This window comes from Capra hircus, chromosome 26 (assembly GCF_001704415.2).
Source record: "Capra hircus breed San Clemente chromosome 26, ASM170441v1, whole genome shotgun sequence".
Lineage (NCBI taxonomy): Eukaryota > Metazoa > Chordata > Mammalia > Artiodactyla > Bovidae > Capra > Capra hircus.
Window position 1 is genome coordinate 37546250 of NC_030833.1, and position 26379 is coordinate 37572628.

At 36.6% G+C, this 26379-nt stretch overlaps 1 protein-coding gene across 1 annotated transcript in view; it reads right to left on the reverse strand.

The window, feature by feature from the left end:
* Positions 3343-26379, reverse strand: part of MARCH5 (membrane associated ring-CH-type finger 5) — a 54407-nt gene continuing 31370 nt past the window's right edge. Inside the window, exons 3-6 of the mRNA XM_005698211.3 lie at positions 13879-14009; positions 7501-7684; positions 7212-7378; positions 3343-6225 (exon numbers count right to left, since the gene is read on the reverse strand). Coding sequence (XP_005698268.1) covers positions 6109-6225; positions 7212-7378; positions 7501-7684; positions 13879-14009 — 599 coding nt within the window. The 3' untranslated portion in view covers positions 3343-6108. The remainder of the gene's footprint in view (positions 6226-7211; positions 7379-7500; positions 7685-13878; positions 14010-26379) is intronic.

The following is a 26379-nucleotide window of genomic DNA, read 5'->3' on the forward strand; positions in this document are numbered from 1 at the left end:
AATTTATATATTGTGCATCCATTAATCCCAAATTGCTAATTCATCCTCCCCTCTTTCCTCTTTGATAACCATTAGTTTGTTTTTTTGGTATATGTGCTGCTGAAACAAGCACAATGATAGCTGTTAGTTTGTTTTCTGTGTCTATGAGCATATTTCTGTTTTGTGATTAAGTTCGTGTTATTTTTTAAGATTCTACACGTAAATGATATATTTTTCTTTGACTTAACTTCACTTAGTAGGATAATGTCTAGGCTCTCCCACATCTTCTTAAACCAGTCATCTGTTTTTGGGCATTTGGACTTTTCCACGTCATGGCTGTTGTAAATAGTGCTGCTGTGAACACTGGGGTGCATGTGTTTTTTTGAATTAAGTTTTTGTCTTTTTTTTGATATTTGCTCAGGAGTGGCATTGCTGGATTATATGGTAGCTCTAGTTTTAGCTTTTTAAGGAAGCTCCAGTTTGCCACAGTGCCGGTACCAACTGACATTCCCACCAACAGTGTAGGAAGGTTCCCTTTTCTCTGTACCCTCCCCAGCATGTATTTGTAGACTTTCTGATGATAGCCATTCTGACCGGTGAGGTGATACCTCATTGTGGTTTTGTGTTTCTCTAATAATTAAGGATACTGAGCATTTTTTTCATCTGCCTGTTGATCATATGTGTGTTGTCTTTTTTGAAGAAGTATCTATTTAGGTCTTCTGTCCATGTTTATTTGGTTTGCTTGTTTTTTGATATTGAGTTGTATGAGCTGTTTGTATACACTGTACTTCTGTCATACGTAATGATATTAACCATCATTGTCGTTTTAATTTGGATACTTATTACGTGTCTGTTAGTCACTCAGTCGTATCCGATTCTTTGCGACCCCACAGACTGTAGCCCACCAGGATCCTCTGTCCGTGGAATTCTCCAGGCAAGAATACTGGAGTGGGTTGCTATTCCCTTCACAGGTGATCTTCCCAACCCAGGGATTTAATCCAGGTCTCCTGCATTTCAGGCAGATTCTTTAGTCTGAGCCACCAAGGAAACAATACTATGAATCAAGCTGAGTACCTTTTTATATATTTCAATATACTTTATATATATATTTTTTGTAATCTGATGACATATTGTGATTGTTTAAAAAAGTTTTGTTTATTGATTCAAGATTTTATATGTAAATGAAATTAGTTCTATATGAGTTTGGGCTTTCAGGTGGTTCAGTGGTAAAGAATCCACCTGTCAATGCAGGAGATGCGGGTTTGATCCCTGGATAGGGAAGAATCCTCTGGAGGAGAAAGTCACAACCCACTCCAGTATTCTTGCCTGGAGAATCCCATGGACAGAGGAGCTTGGTGGGCTACAGTGCATGGGTCAGAGTCAGACATGGCTGAGCACAGCAGCCTGTGCAGAAGTCGGGTTGTGACCTTCAGGCCTCACCTGCCCCACCAACCAACTCCAGCCTGCCCTCTGGCAAGCTCCTCCACTGCTCCTGATACGGTTCCCGGCCCTCCCCGCCAATGCCCTCTTCAAAGAGGCCTGACTCTCAGCTGTGCAGCAGTGGGGAGGGGTGCTTAGTTACCTTGCTGTCCATTCTTATTCAGCCTAGAGGCAGTGGCTTTTTTTTCTGGCGTTTTTACTGCCCTGCTACTTTTAAGCCCTTTTTTCCTCTTTGAGTATTTTGTGACCACCAGTCTCCTCTGTCCATGGTATTTATCAGGCAAGAATACTAGTGTAGGTTGCCATTACCTTTTCCAGGGGATCTTCCTGGCCCAGGGATCAAACCCTGGTCTCCTGCATTGGTGGCAGATTCTTTGCCATCTGAAATACAAAGGAAGCCATTTATCTCCCACTTGCTAACAGACAATTCACCCTATTACATTTTCCCTGCTCAAATAACTGGTTTGATGTCTACTTCCTGACTGGACCCTGATTGATGTAAGGACAGTACATCTTCTAAGGTTTCAAAGTATTCAACAGTGGCTCATGAATGCTGTTAATTGTGGAATAAACAAAACTAAAAACAAACACCGCCCTCCCCACCCCCCAATACAGATCTCACATTCTTGTGGAGGTGGTATCATAAGACTAAGTAAGATCTGCAGTATATAGACTCTTAAACATCTCAAAGCAGGTTTATTTCTCATTTACCCCAAGATAGTACCTGGTTCATACAGGTGCTCAACAAACATCTGGGGAGGCAGGATATGTTGTTGACATACAGTAACCTTGGCAGGCTGTTAGCAGTAAGATAAATCCGCATGGGGCTGACCAGTCAAGCCTCTGCCAGAGTGTTTTACATTCAGCTGCAAACACATCTCTTCCCTTTGCTCTTCGTTCCAGGAAGGCAATTAAACAAGACATTTCATCACGCCACCATTTCTAATAGGTATGTGGGTGGCAGGTTGCAGAGAAGAGGCAACCTTGAGATCCCAGGGAACCAAAGAAAGGTTATGGGCAAAAGAACCTCTAAATTGGCACAATTGGCAAGATCAAGCCAGTCAACCCTACAGGAAATCAGTCCTAATATTCATTGGAAGGACTGATGCAGAAGTTGAAGCTCCAACACTTTGGCCACCTGATGGGAAAAGTAGACTCATTGGAAAACACCCTGATGCTGGGAAAGATTGAAGGCAGGAGGAGACAGCTGTGACAGAGGATGAGATAGTTGGATGGCATCACTGACTCAATGAATATGAATTTGAGCAAACTCCAGGAGACAGTGAAGGACAGGGAAGCCTGGCTTGCTGCAGTCCATGCGGTTGCAGAGTTGGACACTACTGACTGACTGAACAACAAATTGGCACACATTTAGTTTCTCTGTGTATCAAAGTGTTCTCACTTAATTCTCAAATAACCCAGGAAATAGGTTTTATAATCTTCACCTTATTGATGAGGGAGTTGAGGGTCATCTGAAAGGTAATTTACCCTACAATTAATTAAACATCAACTAGAATATGCATCCGGGACAGAAGTTTCTTAGCTAGCCTGTCTCTCAGATGGTAGCAGTGAAATGATTTAGACACAGTTCCTATGGATGGGAGTATTTGATGTACTCATTCTAGAAGATTCTAATCTTCATGGCATAAGACCACCCACAGATCTCATCTAATCATAGTCCAAGTGGCTCTGAGGGTGGGTGAGGGGGGTTTCATTTTAAAAATTAGAGCATACTTGGAATTTAGGCTGGCTTGCTTATAAAATTAAGATAAATTTCTTTATAGTTCTCAAAAAATACAGATTACTTGTATTAAGAGCAAATGTCACTAGTATCTCAATTACTATGATTTAAAAAGAATTATGTAGGTATGGAATAAACAAATTATGTTATGGAAGTTGTTCAACAGACAAAGTACACCTAGAGAACATAAAAATTGTTTATTTAACCTAATCCAGCCAGTGTTGAGATAGTCTATGTTAAAAACAAGACATTTAAAAAAATTACAGCACAGTTAGCAAGGCAGTGACTAATTAAGTCACTCAGTTTAATTTTATATTCTTCACAGTCATTTGATAATCAGGTAATGATGAACAATATTTTCTGCCACTTTTGAGATAAGTTAATTTCTGCAAACAAGAGAATTCTACTAGTTATCACTGAACTTTATAAAAGAGGTTTAAAACATTAACATTTATAGAAATAACACAGTAAAGCAATGTGAAAATAAATTGGAAAACACAAATATACCCACCCATCCCCAAAGTCTAGAGCATTCCTTTAATCTGTCCCCTGGTGTTTCTCTTACTACCTCATTCCCTCTTCCTAGAGTTCAGCAATTGAGACACTGCTACTCTGTAGGGGCTATTTTGAGCTTAAAGTGCCTCTGTTCCTTTAATTTCTCAGTTAACCCTAAAACAGTCTTCTGAAATCAAGTATTACTCATATTTCAGAGATGAAGAAAACCGTGGCTAAGAGGTAAGTTGCTTGATCAAAGTCATACCTATAATTATTAAAAGCAGAATTAGGATTTCAACCCAGGTCCACCCAACTTTAGTTAGCCTATGATTTTGTTGCTTCAGGGTGGTGTGGGCCACTTTCTGAAGAGGCTGGTACATGGTACTCCTTGAGCTAAGGCTCTTTAGATTTCCAAATGTTCCATCCTGAGGCTGAGGCTCCTCCAGTCCCCAGGCACTTGCAATTCCCCCCAGAGCCCTAGAAACTTCTTCTCCCTGCCTCCAAAGGATTAGAGTTGCTCCTCTGGCCTCACAAGCCCTGATGCCAAACAAACCCAAGCAGTTACTCCCCCATTTTGGGCATAAAGTATTAAATGGAGAACTGTGTGCCTGTATAACTTTAGCAAAGGCTGCTAGAAGCTGTTCTAGATAACAAAATTATGCAGGAAATATCCAGTCTTTTAATATTGAAAATCAAAGAAAAGCCAATATATTTTATAATTATAGCTAATAATCTGCTATTTTTATATATAATCATAGATTTTTATATTTCCCCTTCAGAAGTGTAGCAGGGTTCTTAATAAGGCTGTCAGTCAAATATTCCCTTCCTAAGTAAATACAACTTTGAATGTTCAATAGTCATTCACATAAATTTCATGTTATCACTCAAAATTAAGACATTCATACTATAGAAAGGTACCAGTCTTAAATTACTAAATTAGCATACATCATTGCAATCTAACAAAGCTCAATCTATAGTTGCTACAATCCTAAAGAAAAGTGGCCACTTAATCGGTAAAGGGGAACATTCATATTGTCATGCATTAGATACTGTGAATTAGAAAATAAATAGGGTTTTTGAAACTATCTTTAAAAAATTTAATATTAATTCCTGAAAATAACTCCAAGACCATTCAGATCGCTGAACATTAAAAGGGCCACTACTGAACAGCTTAAAATAAATACCTGCTTTTGAAAAATGAATATAAAACTAGTTCTACAGTGATTATTAAGGTGCTAGCCTCCTCAATATGACAAGCAATTTAAATTTAAAAACATTAGTATTTTTTTCCTCATAATAATCTCACAAAAACAATGACCTTAATATTTGCTCAAGACTTCTTGTTTTCATAATTATTCCTCACTGACTGGTATAAAAACAAAGAGCTCAAGGCCTCACCTTGGTTTACTCACTGCTGGTTTTCTGTCTGTTGAAATTAGACTGTAAACTACATAAAAGCAGGACCCAAGTCTGTTGTGCTCACCACTGTATCCCACACAGCACTTTGCACAGCGCCTGGGGAAGCAGGAGGTGATCAAAAATACCTGGATAACTGAATCGATGAGAGAGTGAAATAACGATTGATTTTCTGCAAATCGTTCTCTGTGCTCAAACTACGATAAACTGTCAGTTCTATTTTCTAGAAATATGAATTAAAAACCTTTCTCCAGTGATGGAAGGACCTGATTCCTGTGTCTCTGTGTCAGTTTGTCTCTCTCTCTCACACACATACACATGCACGCACACAGTAATTAAGACTGCATGAGTCAATTACATCATGAAGTATGAGATGTCAACATTATATAAATAAAATTTAATAGTGAAAAAGTGATCTGGAAGCCCTGTGAATTTTCACCCTACACATTTTGGAGGACATCACATGGGTTAAGAAAAACACAACAAAATTGCATTTGTTCAGATAATCATTTGAATGTTTACATACATTTTTGGTTTGTTAATTATTTATAACTAATTTACATTTCCTCATATTAACATATACTTCTGCTTAGCTTGTAATCAAATTATGCCAGTGAGAAAAATCCTCACAGTACCTTCATTGAGTTGCTAATTCTAAGAAAACACTGAACATGAACATGTACAAAAGAGGCATTTGAATAAAACAGCATGTGTATTTTTAAATATTTGCACAGTTTGATCTTTACAATTCTGTCTTGAGGAAGATATGAGCAAAACTCAGGTTCACCATGCTAAGATAATGGTTCAGATGACCGCCATGGAAGAAGTACATACAAAACAATGAAAACAAATCACATCCTCAGGTTCCGTGATTACTGAGAGGGTTCCCCTGCCCTAAGTGCTTTATTATATTTCTTAAAAATATGAGAGCAGCAGCTTATTACAAGCCTCCACTACTGTGCATCAACGATGGAGTCAGAACAACACAACAGGTTCATAAGAATGAGAGAGCTGCAGAACAACGGGAAGCCACAGTTTTATGCTTCTTCTTGCTCTGGATAATTTAGAATTTTGCGGTGCGCCTGACGTAAATATTGCTGCTGTTTGAAGTAAACCTTGAATGCTCCTTTAATGGCAACAAAAGCAATTCCACCCTAAAATAAAAAGAAATATTAGCTTTTTATAATGCAATTTATAGAAAATAAAAATCATTTTACTTATATCACAAAAGACATTGTCACTGTTGCTAATTCAGATGGCTGCAAACAAAACAGTACTCTTTTTCTTTTTTTTAATCAGAGTGAGATATGGAGACAGACACTGCAGGTAATATGTCAGTGAAAAAAGTGAGTGTCAGTTGCTCAGATATGTTTGACTCTTTGCGACCACATGGACCTCTGTCCATGGAACTGTCCAGACAAGAATACTGGAGTGGGTTGCCATTTTCTTCTTCAGGGGATCTTTCTGACCCAGGGATCAAACTCAGGTCTCCTGCATTGCAGAGATTCTAAAGGCAGATTCTTTACCATCTGAACCACTGGGAAGCCCAACAGGTCAGAGATGCCTCTATCATCTCTGAGTAATCTTCCTTCTACTTAGTTCTAATGCTCAGGCATTATATGCAGGCTATCTCCAGAGAGAAGTAGGAATAATAATAATGACATCAAACAACATAAAGGCTTATTTATTACTCTGTGCTAACATTTCAAATGTATGATCTCATTTAACCCTCATAATAATTCTGAGGTAGCTACCACGACTATTTCCATTCTACAAGCACAGAGAAGTCAAGCAATTTTATTTAGGTTTCTCAGCAAGGCAATGTCTCTGATAGGATTTGAACTGGGCAGTCTGACCCTAGAGCAGAAGCTCTTCACCAGTATCTTTTGGGAGTGATGATCTGTGCCTAATCGAGGAGAGAAATCACCCACAGCATAGTTCCAGAAGACCAGAGCTACTATAGTGGATCCTCCTCTTTTTGTTGCTGTTGGATGACAGTGGGGATCAAATAGAGGCTTAAGGCACAGGAGCAATAGTATAAATATTTATATAGTCCCATTCTTTTTTTTTTTTGAAACAAATATATAGTGCATTCTCTTTGTACAGTCACTTGAAAAAAGTAGCATTAAAGCCATCTTACCAAGATTGTCCTTTGTAAATTAGAGTTAACACTACTGAACATTAGTTTACCAACTATTGTCGCAATAGTAGGAAAAACAAGGGCTCCACACAAAATTCGGGTGGCAGAGACATGATCTGCTAAAGGATTAGCCTCAGCTGGAATTCGAGGAACAGGACAACCAATCCCTAGAGAAAAAGATGGAGGGTATTAGTGCTAATAAATCAGAAGCTAAAATATCTTTGCATGGTAGGATTCGTCCACAAGATTGATTTGGTATGTTCATTACCACCATAATTTAGGGCCTTACCTGGGAATATACTATTCAAAATTTGTAGTTTATTTGAGTATTTGCGCCAGAGTCTAAGCACATAGTCCTCCCAGCGAATCATCTTGCCTAATATCAGCATGACAGGAATAGTAGGAAGTCCAATTAAAAGGAATAAAGGATCAGCTCTCTCCATAACATCCAGACCTTCTTTATGGCCTACAACCTGTGAAACAGACAGCATTTGCTCCAATTATTGCCTTGTCTAATGAAGGGTTGCATGCTTGAGTACAATTCATTTTAGAGAAAACTACTAAATTTAGAAACAAAGTTTAAAAAAATAAACCAAAGCTGTTTCATATTAAATTGGCATAAAAGCTTTAAAACTCACATTGATTACGTTTCAATGGAGGGAAGGGGATTTCTGCTTCTTGCTTATGTTCCTCTTACTTAATTTGGTTAGCTTGGGTTATAATTTTAGGTTCCCATGTATCTTCCAAGAGCATCTGTTTTCCTGCTCTTCCTACCAGGAGGTAAGCACAGCCAGCCAAGGGGTGGGACTAGTCTTCAGGAGATGGCCTGAAACCTCATTTCTCTTAGGCTTTCTCCCTGCTCAGTGAGACTGAGTGTAATTTCTCTGGCTGGGTAAATGCTGGCTCAAAAACGCAGACCAAACTAAAAAATGCAATTCCAAGGTCTAGATTTGGGGGAATGCAATAGGAGGTCCAGTTTCGGCTATAGGTTCCAGTCACTTTTTCTAATCCAGGAACCCAAGGGTGCTTTTCTATCAGGTTGTAAAGCTAAAACAATCCTTTTCCTCTCATCTGGGTCTTGGGGTTATTTCTCAGTTGTTTAAGATCTGAGAAGGCAAGAAGGACATGAATGAATTCTCATCTGTGAATCTCCACACTTGCCTTCCTGGCAGAATTCTTTTCACTTGCTCATCAGTCTTGGCTTTTACACGTCTCTCAACATGGCCATTCTGCTGGTGAGTGTCTTACTTTTAACTAGAATATGTCCCTGGATTCTCTTTCACAGGTCTCAAATGACCTTCCTTTAGCCAAAAGTCCCAACTGCTCACAAATTAAATATATTTCTCTGAAGGATTATTCTTGGCAGTTATGACAGGGGAGACTATTTCAGAATTTCAGAGTTTGAGGCCATCCAGATATCATAGGTTGATACGAGGACAGTATTATGAAGGATTCTATATAGTTTTTCTGTATACACTTGAGGATTAAATGGTGAAGAAAGAACTGTTGATACAGACTATCTGTATCTATATCTGTCTATATCTCTGAGAAGGATGAGGGAAAAGGAAGGAAATGCAAGGAGAGAAGGGAAGAAAGAAGGCAGGTTAGACTAAAAGCCCTACAGACAACATTTACTTGGGAAAACAAACTCATGAAAAAGTAAATGGGATCTTTTTTTTTTTTAATGAGATGTCCTTTATGTCAGCTATTATAGCAGATTTTTTTTAAAGGTGGACTTCAAGATGTGAAATAAGGAAGCTGACAATGATCAGGGCAAACTGAAATTCTAGGCAACAGACCTGATTCAGGTAGAAATAGTTTATGAAACCATGTGGAGTGGACCAAAGTGGGCATTATTAAAGCTTCAGCCCAGACTTTTGTACATGACTGATTTATCTAACCAAGATGTAACATTGAAGAGTAGGGACCAGCCTCTTCCACATGCTCAAAACCCATGGTGTCAGTATCTAATACTCTTCTGTGTCTCCAGGTAGAGCTGCCCTAAAGTGAATTAGTCTGGTTCACAATATTTCATAAACACATATCCCACACATTGAGGGCAAAGGTGAGTTAGCCCAGACTGTCCTTACCTATAATGCTTGCTCCATGACACCATTTTTTATATCATTTTATTATTTTTAACATTATGATCACTTTATAACTAAATGTGATTTAAATACTTCTGCAGTGTTAGCAAATAAACTCGGAAAACTGAAAAATTCCTTTGTTGGGTTATGTTTTCTTTTTAGAATTTAGGTTTTAAAAATATAAAGCAGAGTGTGTATTCAGGTATGGGCTATATATAGTAAAGGAAAATTTATTACGCATCGGGGGTATCAGTAAAAATCTTCTAAACAGGTGTCTAAGGATGAGGAAATAAAAAAGGAAACAGGGCAAATAGTGAGCCAAAGTCCATTTTCCCATGTGTGCTCAAGAGGCATGCTTTGTGCATGAAGTTGAGGCCGACCGTTACATGCATACTCGCATGCATTCATTCAACTGAATACTGATTATGTGCCAGACACAGAACTCGGTGCTGGGAAATAAAAAGTGAACTAAAGAGACATCTTTTGGAGGTGACAGACAATCAAATCAAACAAGTGTACAAACGCAGATGTTAAGGAACTAGGATAGTGTAACATCTGCAGTGTCAAACTACCCGCTACCACAGGTCAGAGTCAAGGGTAATAAACGAAAGCTGAATTAAGCAATGGGGCTGATTTAACTTTGGTCAAAACGAAACCAGCAAACCTTGTGTAGAATCATGTACATTCTGGTTTTATGCCCTAAGATAGAAAAAGAGATTATTTTCAAGACTTAAATTTTGAGGTTAGATTCAGGAATGATAGAATGCCTTTGCTAAGAATTTCTTATCCATATATAAAATCAAGGCCTACGGAATTGTAGGTTTAGAGAAACTGTAGGCTAGTCTCCATAGTCAGCCAGGCCTGCAGTTAATCAAAGGTGAAAAGCTAAGAGTTTTAATTAAGGTCTGATCCTTTAAAGCACCTCCTACAGAACCCTACTTTTAAACAGCAGGATGGAACAGTGATGAACTAAAAAGTCTTCTTAGCATTAAGGATAATTAAATGTAACGTAATTAAGAACAGTTAATCCTGTGGGGGTTCTACACTAGAGGCAGATTGGTTGGATTGACAAAGAGAATGAAGTTAAAACAATCAAGAGGCTCCGCTAGCCGTCCAGGCATGATGGGGCTGGGGTGGGGGAACGACAGTAGGTCAGGCACTAAAGACAGTGGAAAGGAAGCCAGAGATGTTAAAACATATCAAAATTGAAATTGCTTGGACTTGGTCAGCAAGTCCCAAAGAAAGAGTTAAAAATAAGGGTAATCCTAAGAATGTAGGCTATATTGAGTAGATGGGAAAATAACTGTAGGAATCAAAGACATAGGAGATTATAACAGGGAATAAATTTAGGCTTCAAACTGAGGAAAAGAAAGTTTGATTTCAATAATAATGAGTGTGAAGTCACAAGAAGTCATTGTGGACCTAGGGTGGATATTAAGGTTCCATTGTTTCAGGAAAAATGTTTGTGCTTTTGGAACCAAGTTTCCCTTAAGGAGCCCTAGATTAGGGACAGCGGTCCTAATGCTTCTACCCTGTTGTGTGGTACTGGACATATATAGGCTCTCTGAATCTGTAAATCAGGAATAACTGATAGTATCTTTATCACAAGACTATTGCAAGAATTATGTGCATCAGTGCTTGGAAGGTGCTCAGCCAGGTGCTGGGGGGGGAAAAAGTTAACTATCATGTTCTCTTTTTGACAGAAATTTAAGTAGAAGGGGCTATTCAAGGTCTTTACGATGAATAGGGATTGAACCTAGGATTGGTTCTGGTTCATGAAGAAATAAATGCAAATGAATGGGGGAAAAAATACTGATCTGATTCCTTAATCTGATTTACTTGAACTTCAGAGCAGTCAGAGAACAAAAGAAAAAAAATAGTTAAGTGTTAAAAAGAAAATCTCAAATTCTGCTGATGGAGTAGGGGGCAGGATTGCTACCAAATACTCTGATGAAAGATAAAAAGCCTTAAAAATACTCTTAAATTGCACAACAGTATCTACCTACTATCACAGCTGATCTCTCTCTGGGCTAAAAAAAATCTTTTCAAGTGAGACAGTACACGTGAAGGTTACTTCTGAATGGTATAACACGTTTTACACGCACACACGTATATGTATGTATTATTATCATTTTAGCTCTTTTCTGTCACCATTAACATGTTCATTTTTGTCTCCTTGCTCACATCATTTCCTCTTATTCCAGTCCAAATTATTCTTCAAGAGTTAGCTCAAGACTTTTTTCATAACTTCAAACAGCCTCTCACCTTTACAGAATTAAAATACTGTTAACGAGGCTTTTGCATTCTTCCCATTTGTTTATCTAACCTTATTACTGTTTGCCAGCTGCTCACTTAGGTACACTTTGCTTTAGGCTGTATTCCTTGAGGCTGCGGATCAGGGCTTTCAATTTGTTCAGTCTTTCAATTTGTTCGGTATTTTATGGATCTCAGTGTTATTTTTTGAATGAATCATACCAATATGCTTCAAAATGCCAAAATATAGCTGATAGCCCTTTTTAGGGGATACAAACTGTATCCTTTAATTGGCTCCTGTTGTTGAAGTGTCTCATCAATTACTATAATTTTTTTAAGACTATGCTAGCCTAAAATTTTTCCTCAAAAAAAAAAAAAAAAAAAAGAAAAAGAGAGCCATCCCACTTATAGTCAGTTAGGCCTTAAAGAGAAATCACTCAGTCTAAAAGGGCCTTAACTTCCTCATCTGCATATGTCTATATAATGTATTTGTACATTAAACAATGTATAATCTCCTAAGTTTTCAGGTCTTTGTCAGTCCGAGTGAATGGTCCTAAACTTCCTTGATCTACTGATTTACTAATTCTCATTACTGGAGTTTAATAAATTATTGCAGAGCAAGTATCAGCCAGACAAACCTGTTATTACCTGGCAGAACTGGTCATATTAAAAACATAATTATTTATGAAAGCTTTTAAAGTTAATATCTGCATATATACTATATAGGGGATACCTAGATATCAGATAGTCTCTACTTTCTCAAGAAAAATACCTGTTAATAGGAAGAGTAAGGCCTGAATACAGCAAAAATTAAATAACTCAGAATGCCTTGGAGGAGGCAGCCCAATAGGCCTCCAAGTAGAACAAAGTTAAGATTGTGGAGAACACTGCATAACAAATCACGTTAAAGAAATGAAATCTTTTTCAAGTCAGTGAGTCTCAATCTTTATCCACTATCCTGTGACAAATGATTTGTGATTCATTCCAGTGACTATATCCAGATTTCTGAGGTGTCATCAACATTTTATAAAGAAGCATTGCAAATCCCATCTCATCATGATTATTAATGTAGCAACTAGAAGGGCTGCTCACTCTTGACCAGGCATAGATAGGTTACGTGCAGTTTCTAGAATACTACAGATAATCTCTTGATCCCTTTTTCTTTCACATACTCTTTAATTTATATTAAAGAAAGGCAAGTTATATCTTACTGAATTAGTTATGAAACAATCATTTGATCACTTAAGTTAGAGGCGATATTAAGCTTTGAGGAAAGATATTGAAAGGTATTATTTTAGGAAGATTCATTTAGAAGGTTGGATTGACAAAAAGAATGAAGTTAAAGAAAACAATCAAGAGGCTCCGTTAGCCATCCAGGTATGATGGGGGTGGGGTGGGGGAACTGACAGTCAGGCATTAAAGACAGTGGAAAGAAAGTCACAGATGTTAAGACATATCAAAATGGAAATTGCCTGGACTTGGTCAGTGGGCTGAATATAGGGCTATGCAACAGAAAGAGTTAAAAATAAAGGTAATCCTAAGAATGTAGGCTATTTATTGAACAGATGGGAAAATAACTGTAGGAATCAAAGACATAGGAAAATATAACAGGGAATAAATTTAGACTTCAAACTGAGGAAAAGACAAGTTTGATTTCAATAGTAGGTGTGAAGTCATAAGAAGTCATTTAAGGAGAAAGGCCATGCTGCTGTTATAGGACTAATTTTATGAAAATATTAAGGTGAAAGACAAATCTGAACACAAAACTCATGGTTAAGATAGGTAGAAATCTTTAAGGAAAAAAGGGCTTGGGACTAAGTAAATCTTCAAATTTAAGTCTCTAATTTCTATCAACAATGACTGTAGCTTTGTTTTGTAATAGCAAAAAACAAGAAGTAACTAAGTGACTGATCAACAAGAGACTGGCTGTTGAACTGCTGAAATTCTATACAAACAATGCTATTCAGATTTCTCCATACTTTGTGAAAAGATCTGTAAAATTCACTGGGATTCAGCTCTAATGTTTTCTTTCGCGAGGAAAAGAATAGTGTGTGTGGGAGAACATATTTTTTCTTACATATGCACAAATAAAGTCTGGAAGAAGGTTTGGGTTAGGCAGTGGCTACCTGGGGAGAGGGGAACCTGGGCAAGTGAAGGACAGGGGTAAGAAGACTTTCCCCTAGAGAGCTTTTAAAATATTTTCTTATTTTTAAGCCATGAGAATATTATTACTTGGTCAAAATAATAATTTTTAAAACTCCTAACAAAAATCTATTTAGTAGATTTTCATATCAAAAGTAACATCATCTGATAGAATAAAAGTGAACCTGCATCACTGTCACCGCTCCGTAAGTCACAGCTGTCCAATAGATGGAGCCAACCATTATTCCTGCTGCAGCAAATGGACAGGCTTTTGAGATCAGTCTATCTGCAAGATCCAACACGTAAACAACTGGACCTATAATATAAAGAAAACAGAGTTTCAACATAAGACAGATTTTTAAAAAAGACCTGTTCAGTGTCCACAGATACAAAATATTTTTATGAAGTTGAATGCACTGATGCTTTAGAAATCACTTTTATTATAACAATTATAACCTAGATTTAATAGATTTAGAATTTCTTAGTCATTTGCATGAATAGTTGTTTCACTTCCTAAACCCTAGGAAATACCTCTTCAAATTTTTATCTTTAATAGTAAACCTAGTAAACCTAAGAGTAAAGCCTCAAACACAGCTGCTTTTTATAAAGGAAAATAGTTCTCTTGTTTCTCTTAGTGACACTGAAGACTATAGAACGACACAGCATTTCTACCTGCTCTCCATACACAGTTCCTGGCCACAGTTAGATTGGCCACACACTTGGTCAGAGTGTCACTTTTTTTACTTCACTTACTACTTCCTTGATAGTGTGTAAAGGTAACCAAGGCTATTTTCCTGTAGTTACACAAGTCTGTCTTACTTTGATATCCAATTTAGTTGAGCGTTATTCTCTTAACAAACAACTTTTAATGATCATGCCAGTCTTTGTGGCATTCTAACAGCTGGATGTGCCAATTATACCTCTATTATTATGTGTTTACTAAGCGAACTTTGGTTACTACCTCCTCTGGTAGTTATCTGGAATAACTACACTTGGAAGAAGTCTAATAACTGCCATTAAGCCTGATATAATTTAGCTCCAGAATCTCCTAGAATAGCAGAAAAGCCCCAGAACTGATTTAGAGCAAGGCCTAAAGAACTGAATATCTAAGTTTAACTAAGATATCATAAAAATCTTGACTTAGTAATCATCATATTTGTTGAATGCTCTCTATGTACATTTTCTCAGGAATATTTAAGAGCTGTATCTACCCCTGAGGGCTTGAAATCTCTAAGAGAATGCTGTATACAAAGCCAATATATTTTTCAGTGTACAAAGAAATTCACATAGCAATATGATGATAAAATCACTGCAAGAACAAGTATCCATCTATGGAGCTCTAATTTATAGTTCCTGATTTCTGGAGCCAGTAATATCACTCATCACTGTATACAAAGAGACCATATTGTAAAGAAGAAAGGACACTAGGAGAGATGTCAAAGGGACCTTTGATTTAAACTCAGCATATAAACTTACTATTGTTAAAGTCTAACTTACGTAACATTTAAAATCATGACAAGTTATCTTTTGGGACCAAAGAGAAAAAGTAAGCCTAGTGCAGTACATACTGACTCTACAGTCTACATGACAGTAGGCATTGTGTGACACATTCATTACATGTATCATTAATCAGCCTCATAATGTAGGGTTTAACCCTTAAAACACAAATTTGCTGGGTTAAGTTTATAACTCAGAAGGCACAATAAAAAAAATTTTAGTGAGTCTTCAAAGATCCTTGAAATGCTAGTACCAAAAGTTAAAGCCAATGGGTATACATAAAACTTCAAAACTTCAGCTTTCATATTCTCTACTGATAATTCTTTAATCAGAAAATTGAAACCACAAGAGAACAACTACAGTCTCTTTATAGCACATTTCCACCTACCAGCATCACAGCTATCCTATCTGAAGTCAGTCCCTTCACTCTAGATCCCGTCCCCTCACCAACTCAAAGACATGGCTCTAGCAATTCACTCCTCCCCTCCTACAGCATGTCTCCCCTACCCTGTATTGGATTATTGTCATCAAACATGTCATTATTTCTTTTACTTAAAAAACAAACAAACACTTCTTTTCTTGATCCTTTCTTCCCATTGCTCCATTTATTTGTTCCCTTTACAACAAAGTTACTCAAAAGACTTTTCAGTTTCCATTTTTTCTCCTTCAATCCTCTCTTGAACGCACTCCATCCAAACTGCTCCTCAAGGTCACTGACAAGCTACACACAGCTAAATCCAGTGGTCTAATCTCAGCCTTCCTCTTATTTGGCCGACCACCACCATCTGACAGATGTTCCCCTTTCCCCAATATATGGTTCTTCATGGCATCTCCAGGACTTCACCATCTCTTGGTTTTCTTTCTATTTCACCAGTCACTAACTTTTCAGTCTCCTTTCCTGGTTCCTCCTCTTTTTCTTGACCTCAGTGAGGCCCATCCCATCACCTTCTTCTTCATACTCCATATTTGATTACTCAGCTCTACTTTTCTTTTTACCAAAGCATCTATCACTTAACATACTCTAATTTCCTTATTAATTGTTTCTACCTACTAGAATAGGGGTTGAGGAACTATGGCCCATGGGCTGACTCCACCTTGCTGTTTTTGTAAATAATGTTTTATTGCAACATGGTGACATGCAAAGCCTACAATACAGTTAGTTGACTCTTGAACAACACGAGTTTGAAGTGCATGGATCCACTGATACTAAGATTTTTTTCAACAGCAAATACTACAGTTCTATATAACCCTCTATTGGTTGACTCTGTGGATTCGGAGGGATATGGAGGAGCTGTGGATAGAGGACTATAAGTTTATATGTGGACTTTCAACCACATAGAGGGTTGGCAACCCTTCCCCGTACACTGTTCAAGGGTCAGTTGTATTTACTGTTTTTTAACAGAAAAAGTGTTCTGGCTCCTGAACTAGAACACAAGATCCAAAGTTAAAGTAACCTTTTTATTTTGCTTATTGATGAATCCCAAATTCCTATGATTCTCAAAAATTTGCTTAACTTTCTATTGAGGTACTTAAACTATGGTACAAAAATCTCTAGGTCTTCCTTTTTCATTATTTTGTATGAAGTGATGAGACTTCAAGTCATGATGAGACTATTTTCTACATAGTCAGAATCAGAATGTATTGGAAGAGAAGGTATTTTACCTGCTTCCAACTGACCTCCTCCCACACCCTATCTTTTCAAAAAGGGTGCTTGGGAAGATCTACTGATGGAAGATCTACTGATGGAGCAAAGTGATAGGTCATTTAGATGAAAACGTAGTTCCTAAGAAGTAATTCACCACTACCAGTTTTATCTGCTACGAACACGGACAATACAGATGTTTGAATTCTTTCCTTTAAATATCTCAGAAGGTTTCAACACAATAAGCTCGGTTTTCAATTTTCTTCTAAATCATTAGATATGAATTCTTTCTGTACAAACTAAACAAACACTCATACTTCCTTCTGGAAATTTTTTACTCATCCCTTGTGTCATATGCAATAGATATGCTGGATTAAATGAAGACACTAGCTGCATTTTATAATTCCTATTTCCAGTTTTTCTGACAAAATTCTGTCTAGGCTTTTGTCTTAAGTTTTTTTTTTGCCTAAACCTCTCAAGTCTCTTTCAGACAGACTAGTACAAGATTAGTTTAGTATTTTAAAGCAGAGTAAACGCCTAGTGGTAAACATTACCAAAGAAATATAAACTGCCAGGTATTTCTTTCTGACAGCTAAAGATTATTATCTAGGAATATCTTATTTGATGAATAGGAATAATCACCAAAATCCTCCGGATGCAGTCCCTCAATAATACTTTTCTTATTAGGAAGCTTATCATGTGTTACTATGCCATGACTTCAGGTCATAAAAGGAAAACTGTAACAGTCACTAGATTCTTCTCATTGTTAAGATTACAGTGCAAACAGTTGCAGGAAATGAGGAAAGCCAAGACTCTTGCCCTTGAAAACCTCAATTCTAATGGAGAGGAAGAAGTATGATTAAATGTAAATCACAAGTTAAATATGTAAGGGCATAAAAAAGTTTTAGTATTTTAAGAAGGCATTAGTGAATTTTTAATACCTCAGTTGGCTTCATCACTTAAGTTCCAACAGTACTGTATTTATATAATGAATGGCAATTGGAGAAGCTATGTATAAATACAAGTTATGAAAATTCTACAATTTAATTGTTGAATAAAAGGTGGCTAGGGAAACATGAATTAAAAGAAAATCTATTGTGAATTCTTTTGTACAATAAAGCTAAAAAGCTTTTGTAAAGAAAATAACTATACCTAATGTTTTGGGTAAGTTCAGATTTTCACATTTCAGATTTGAGTGACATCAAACTGAGCTGAAAACTATTGGGGAAACTCCTAAGTCCAAGTCTACTGGAAAGAAATAATCAGTTTTATCTGGCAGACACTGCAAAAGTAGATATATTGTAATTGGTGTGTTGTGATTTAAATTCAAGTCTGTGTATGCAAGGTTATTAAATTTATGAATTAATGACTGAAGGACAGGTAATACTTAGTGTTCAAAATCTCCCGGAACTGTTTATAGTCATACCCAGAATTCCCAGGCCCGTTCTTGGGGAAGAAAGGTATCCTCAAAAACATCTCTGACCAATTCTTGAAAAATAATTTCTAAATGCTGCACAAAACATAATTTAACGCTTCACAAGGTAACCTTTTATAAGCTCCTGAGAAGGTAACAGCTTCCATGAACTCCAAGGTTTCTATTAAGTAGCCAAATTTATAAGAGAGATTGCAGAGAATTAGCTTTGATTCAGATCCAACTCAAATGCCAACATTAAGCCAAATGATCAAGCCCACTTTCAGGTTCAGAAGTATCCAGAATTGCAGATTATGGAGGCCACCAAGAGTCTTAACAATATAGTTCTAAACTTCTTTCCTTGCACACTATTTCCAGAATGTACTGCCCCTACTCTGACTAAATCTGTATGAAAATCCAACTTCCCAATGAAAACTACCCTAACCTGATAGAAGTGGACTAACTGCTCTACCCCACCCTGTTCATGTTTCACGAAGCTTCCTTCACACACTATCCCACAAAATGCACTTACCCCTTTGCTTGTGCATAATGTTAGTACTTTATGTTCTTGTTCAGTGTTTGTTCAGTTGTCTCAGTATCCTTTATGTCTGTCCATGTCAGCATCATCTTAGATTGAAAACTCCCAGGGGGCAGGGGCCATGTCTGTTTAACTCGTTTTGTACAGTGCCTAGGATAGAACCATGTACAGATAGGTGCTTAAAAAATGCTCTTTAATGATGACTGGTACCACTCTCAGGGACTCTCTAAGCGCCAGCTATCTTCAGCACATGGTACTTGGCAGTACATTAGGGCACTTTGGCCTGTTCTACAGGGCATTAGAATGTAATGGCAGAGGAGCTAGCTGCAGCACTCTGTGGCAAGTGTTTGACACTATCCATTGTCAAGAAACAGTATCACAACCACCAATTCAACTAAGAGTTAAAAATACGTGGGAATTTTGATGGAATAGTAAAGAGCTTTAACTCTTTCTCTAGCATTCGTCTGTTTCCAATACTAACAGGCCAGAGGCAAGATCTAGGAGCCTCAGACAAGCTTATATAAGTTTCATCTTTAATTGCTCTGCTTGTAGGGTGAGATGTTACTATTTTTTTAATGTTAAAACAAACATCCTGCAAACTCAGGTTGTAAGTTACTTTGCCTAATAACAGAAAGTTAGTCATTAGATTGTAAACAGAAGGGTATATTTTGGACAATTATTTATTGAACCAAACTAATAATAACTGACCCCAAATCCCTCAAAATAAGCAACACTGAAAAAAGATTCAGAGTCAAAGGAGATGAGTACCATGGTCTCAGGTATTTGTGTGTGTGTATATATGTGTGTGTGAATATATATAGTGTATGACTAAGAAAAGTCTAAAGACCATCAGAGTAGTTTGGAGTACATAGTTTGTGCCAAGGGAAAGCTTAAATTCTTCCTCATTAGAATAGAATAGCCCATAGAATATATGAGGGCTATAAAGTCAACTACCAAGTACTTATTAAGCACCTATTGTACACACAGAATTTTACTATGCATTAAAATGTAAACAAAATTTAATACACTAGCCTCTGCCTCCAAGGAGCTACAATCTAGTTAGGGACAAACAATAAATACTCATTAAACAACTGGAAAACTTTATAGAAAACTGACAAATTTAAGATAGTATCATACAAACTATACAGATACATGTCAACAATATTTTAAGATTATAGAGAGGGTAAGGATACAAGGAGTTTTGTATGTATGTATGTATGTATGTATGTATGTACTAATCAAGAGAAGTGCATCTTGACCTTGAAGTCTTTGATCTGAAAAGTCTATGCTAAAAGACTTTCTAACTAGAGATAAAAGATTTTATTCAAAGGGCTTATATATTTTTTAAACAGCTAGTTGCTATCAACAGTTACTGATACAAAGTTGGCTGGATCTTTGAAAACATGACACAATAGGTGGGAGTCTCTGGTGAGAGACATGCTAATGTGAATATGATCTTTTAGGAAAACTAAGAATATTTAAAGTCAGAATAAGCCAGAATAGAATCCACAAGATTTTGTATCCAAAGTAAGTATAAAAAAAGAGAGAAAGCATCAATCTTTCTCTCTATATTAAATCAGCTTAATATAAAAGAGAGATGAGTTAAAAATGATAAATATTAAACCTTATCAGAGAAAAAATCTTTAGTCTGCTTTTAGGAGAAACCATGCCTGAAGGATTATTCTTTGAATTTCAAACTTAAAAGTTGAAAAAGTTAAGTCATGATAAAAGAAAGACCACTACCAATTATCATTAATACATAAAAACAGATGGCAATATTAATTATGCACACACTACATATAGCCAAGGAACTGTTATTACATATTCTTTTTTCTTCTTTAAACATACCCATATTTAAAAAAATTTTCCATGATGGGAATATAGTTTTATTAATAAGAAAAACTACTTTCTAGAGAATAACAAAAGGTTATCATAAAATTCAGGTAACCATACCCCAAGGAAAGTCAACCTGACATTACTGTTTAATTTTCTTTTCCCCTTTATATGAGAAACTCACAGTAGGCTCCTTAGGAGGCAAAATAACAAGGTAGGTGAGGATTCAGTAGGGCCTACAGTGTGAATTATGACAAACTATCACACTGGACCTCAATTTCTACATATGTAACGATTATGAAAATAATATCTACTTCAGAGTTTTTCTGAAAAATTAATGCATATAAAACTCAATACAGGACATAATGTTACGCTGTAATGTCAGGTATTAGTTCTTTCAAAAATGGCACACTAAGTATAATAGAACTCTGGAATAGAGGTATAATCCAAGACGGATGTTGAGGAAAAATTTATGGAATAAGGTTCTGGTATAAAAATAGACTGTTTCAGGAAAATCTTAGGTAAGAAATAAAGGACAGATCTTTTTTGCCTAAAGGTCTAGGACAAGGAGGAAGAGGCAAATTCATGGAGCCAAGAAATCTGGGAATGGAGAAAGAGAAGACACTACGCTATAATTAGTAATTATGTCAAAAAAATTTTAAGATTCTATAATTGTGTTTTGGACCTATAATTCAGTTACCTGTATTTATACATAGTGTACACCCAAAAAGGTTTACCCTGTTGGAAGATACTTATTAAAATAAATTTATATTTAAATCTTAGGGAATAAGACTAGAAGTGATCCAGCAATAAATACAAGAAATCCTTACTTTGAAGGTAGACTAGTCATCTGCTTCATAAGAGGGTATATGAATGAGGGCCAAAGAAGATATAATGAGGTAGCTAACTACAAACTTTAACACCAGAAGGTACTCAAAGCCTGAATCATTATGGAGTAGGATTTCGGTTTTTAAATTCTGTCATTTTGATAGGAGTTTAGATATAAAGCAAAGTAAAAATAAACACTTCTCTAATGGCCAAGTGTAAATATTACTAGAAACTCTTAATTATATTTATATGAAGAAAGTACTTGAATTCTTAAGTCTAAACTGGTTTGCAAGTAATGAAATAAGACAACAATATATCTTATGAGAGCAGTCAGGTGTAAATGGCTTGGATTTATTAATAGAGGGCTGCGGAATTAGAGGAAACAGCACAGACTTCTTAGAGAGTAGCTGATAGCTTAGAAAACCATTAAAAATGTAAAATTCTCATTAAATTGAAGCCATGAAAAACTTCTTTAAATTTGGGGAAAATATGTTTAATGCATATTTAGTACCCTGTTTCAAACAACATTCTTTTTGGCTTTCCAATGGTTTAGCCACCTCATTCATAAAGAAATGTTAAGTTAAAACTGTGAAATAAAAGCTTTTCTTATCTTATAGATTATACTGACAAACTAAAACATTAGCCATTCTATTGGCCAAGCTATAGGCGAACAGGTAGACTCATCCATTGCTGGTACATGTAAAATGGTATAGTACCTATGGAGGGGAATTTGGTAATATCCAGCAAAAGTATATGTGCAGCTCACACTCTGACTTAGCAACCCTTTCTCAGTTCATCTTTAATAAGTATTCTAAGCTAACAAACACACAAAAATGGAGAATTACAATATCATCCTTCTGTACCATCTAATGAAATAATAGACCTGGAGGTAGTGAGTGAAAAAATTATCAGTCAATGCTAAAACCAGTAGGTGGAAGCTGACAGGGAACACTACTGGATGGATCAGGTGATAACACCTGTGTCCACTGATCAGTCTTATCATAAAAAAAAAGACAACTACACATTTTTTCCAGCTTTACTGAGATATTACTGAAATATAACGTATACAAGTTGAAGGTTTAGAATGCAATAGTTTGATAATATCTATTGAGAAATGATTACCACAATAAGGTTAGTTAAAACTTCAATCCTCTTCCATAATTAACATGTTTGTGGTGGTAACACTTATGATCTACTCTCTTAACCTTCATTTATATAATACAGTGTTAATTATGTCACCATGCCATACACTGATCCTTAGAACTGATTCAGCTTTTAAATGGAAGTTTGTACCCCTTGACCATATCTCCCATTATTTCCCAACCACCAGTCCCAACGATTCTATTTGAATTTGGGTATTTTAGAGTCCACATCTGAGTGAGAACATATAGTATTTTCCTTCTCTGACTTATTTTGCTTAACACAATGACCTTAAGATCCAGCCATGTTGTTGCAAAAGCAGCATTTCCTTTTTTTTTTAAATGGCTGAATATTCCACTGCATATACACACACGTTTTCATCATCATCTGTCGATGGACCTTTAGGCTGTTTCCGTATCTTGGCTATTGTGAAGAATGCTGCAGTGAATGGGGGTGGGGGTGGGGAGCGGGTGTAGGTTATCTTTCCAGACAGTGATTTCCTTCCTTCAGATACATACTCAGAAGTGGGGCTGCTGGATCACACGATAGTTAAAAGAATATATTTTTTTAGTAATCTCCATAGTTTTCCATACTGGCTGTCCCAATTTATATTCCCACAAAGAGCGAACACACTATCCTTTTCTCCACAACCTTGTTAACATTTGTTGTCTTTTTGTCAACAGTCATTCTCACAGGCATGAAGCAACATCTCACTGTGGTTTTTACATTTCATTTCACTGATGATTAGTGATGCTGAGTATCTTTTCATACATCAGCTGACAATTTGTATGTCTTATACAGAAAAATTTCAAGATCTTCATCCATTTTTAAATCAGATTGTGTGTGGGTTTTGTTTTTAGACGTTGAGTTGTATGGGGGCTTCCCTGATGGCTCAGAGGGTAAAGAATCTGCCTGTAATGTATGAAATGCAGGTTCAATCCCTGGGTTGGGAATATCTCCTGGAGGAGGAAGTAGCAATCCAATCCAGCATTCTTGCCTGAAAAATCTCATGGACAGAGGAACCTGGTGGACTACAGTCCAAAGGGCTGCAGAGTCAGACATGACTACCCATGCACACATACATACATTGAGTTGTATGAATTTCTTATATATTTTGGATAGTAATCCCCTATCAGATAAAGGCTTTAGGATGATTTACAAATATTTTCTCATTCCATGGTTTATCTTTTTATTTTGCTGTTTTTTGCTGTTTCTTTTTGCTGTGGAGAAATGTTAGTTTGATATAGTCCAATCTGTTTATTTTTGTTTCTGTTGCTTATGAAGAAAAAAAATCCAAAAAATAATTATAATGGATATCCGATTATTCAAAAAAAATAATTGCCAAGACCAATGTCAAGGAAACTTTCTGATGTTTTATTCTCAAACTTTCACACTTTCTGGTCTTAAATATAAACCTCTAGGGACTTCCTGGTGGTCTAGAGGTTAAGAATCCATCTTCCAATGCAGGGGACATGGGTTTGATCCCTGGTTGGGGAACTAAGATCCTACATGCCATGGAGCAAATAAGCCCACATGCCACAGTGAAGAGCCAGTGAACACACACAAAAAAACTGAATCTCTAATCCATTTTGAGGTACCATGTTGCTTTACAATAGCTTTGTAATAAAGTTTAAATCAGTAAATATGATGCCACCTACTCTGTTCTTCTTTCTCAGGACTGCTTTGGCTATTTAGGATCTTTTGTATTTCCATACAGTTTTAGGATTAATTTCTCTACTTTTGTGAAAAATGCCCTTGAACCTGAAGGGATTACACTGACAATATAGATGGCTTTGGGTAGTATGGACATTTTAACAGTGTTAACTGTTCCAATCCATGAGTAAGAGATACCTTCCCACTCACTTGTGTCTTATTTTTTGAAATGGAGATTTTTAAACAAAATCTAAATTCTCTTTGGCTGTGCTGGGTCCTCACTGCTGCGGGCTCTCCTCTGGCTGCGGCGAGGGGGCTGCTCTCCAGCTGCAGTGCACAGGCTTCCCATCGCAGTGGCTTCTCTTGTGGCGCACAGGCTTCAGCGGCAGTGGCAAGTCGGCTCCTTTCAATTCAGATGTCTTTTCTTTCTTTTTCTTGACTAACTGTTCTGGGTAGAACTTCTAGTATTATGTTACACAGGAGTGGTGAGAACAGATACCCCTGCCTTGCTCCTGATCTTAGTGGGTATGTTGCGTATGATATTAGCTGTGGGTTTGTCAAATACAGCTTTTATTATGTTGAGGTACACCCTTCTATACCCAATTTGTTGGGAGTTTTTATCATGAAAGGATGTTGGATTCTGTCAAATACTTTTCTGCATTCACTGAGATACTAAGATTTTATCTTTCATTCTATTAATGTGGTATACCACACTGATTGATATGCAGATATTGAAACATCCTTACACCTCAGGGATAAATCCCACTTGATCACGGTGTACGATCTTTCAATATGCTGTTGAATTTGGTTTGTTAATGTTTTGTTGTGAATTTTTACATCTGTATTCATCAAGGATATTGGCTTGTAGTTTTCTTACAGTGTCTGTATCTGGCTTTGGTATCAGGATAATGCTGGCTTCATAAAACGAGTCTGGGAATCCGTCCTATTTAAAGAGTTTGAGAAGGATTGGTACTAATTCTTCTTTACGTGTTTGCCAGAATTCACCAGTGAAACCATCTAGTCCTGGTCTTTTCTTTGTTGGGAGCTTTATAATCTCCTTTCTTTTTATTCATCTGTTCACATTTTTTATTTTTTATGATTCACTTTTTGTACATTTGTGGTTCTAGGAATTTATCTTTACTTTTAGTTTATCCAATTTGTTGGCATACAGCTGCTCACAGTACTTTCTTAACACATTATTGACCAGAGATGTATTATGTCTTGTTACCTGAAGGTTATTGACCAGAGATGTTTCTATATTTACTTACGTAACAAATTGTTGGCCACAGGCATTAGTTTCTATAAAAATCCCCCGGTTAATAATGTGTTAAGATCCTTTGTATTTTGGAAGTGTCAGTTATAATGTTTCCTCTTTGAAAGACAAGTACACATACGTACCTCATGTTGTGATGTAAAAGAAGTACACAGAAACATCTATGAAATATTCTTGGAAAAAAAAAATCACAGCAACCCCATCAATGAGATCTAACCAGTATATAAGAAATGCAAAGAATAAAGCAATATATTACTGACATATTCTTGGTATGCGTAATAACAAAACCCCCAAATGGGAAATTCTTGATAACAGATGATCTTTTTATTCAATGGAAAAACTACAAGGAAAAGTAAAATACTCAGTTTTACAAGTCACACTAGGTCTTGGGTCCATACAAAGCCAGAGTTTACCCTCAAACCCTCAAAAGGGTTATATAAACCCTGGATGAAAGGGTAATAAGCTAGAAAAAAATCCACAGGACAATAAAATGAGCCAACAAAGAAAACTTTGTCTTATTTTCAAAAGGTGAAAAGTACAATAAGTAGGAGAGTTTCTTCTAAGAATTTGTAAACATAGTCAATTAGCATGCTGATTTCAGGTTAGAAATCTGTGCTATGGGAGAAAACCCAAACTCATATTAAAGTGATCCCATATTAGCAACATCCCTTGGCATCTACCAACAGCAAATGCAATCAGTCTAGAGTTCCTTCACCTTCAGGATATGCATAGCCTACAAATATAAACACAGTTCCCTCTTAAGAGAAATCAAGCATCATGGGCAAGAGCCAGAAGAAAACAAATCAGGCTACCAAAGGCTAAATAATGGAACTATCAATCTGATCATAAAAAAAAAAAATAAAATAACAAA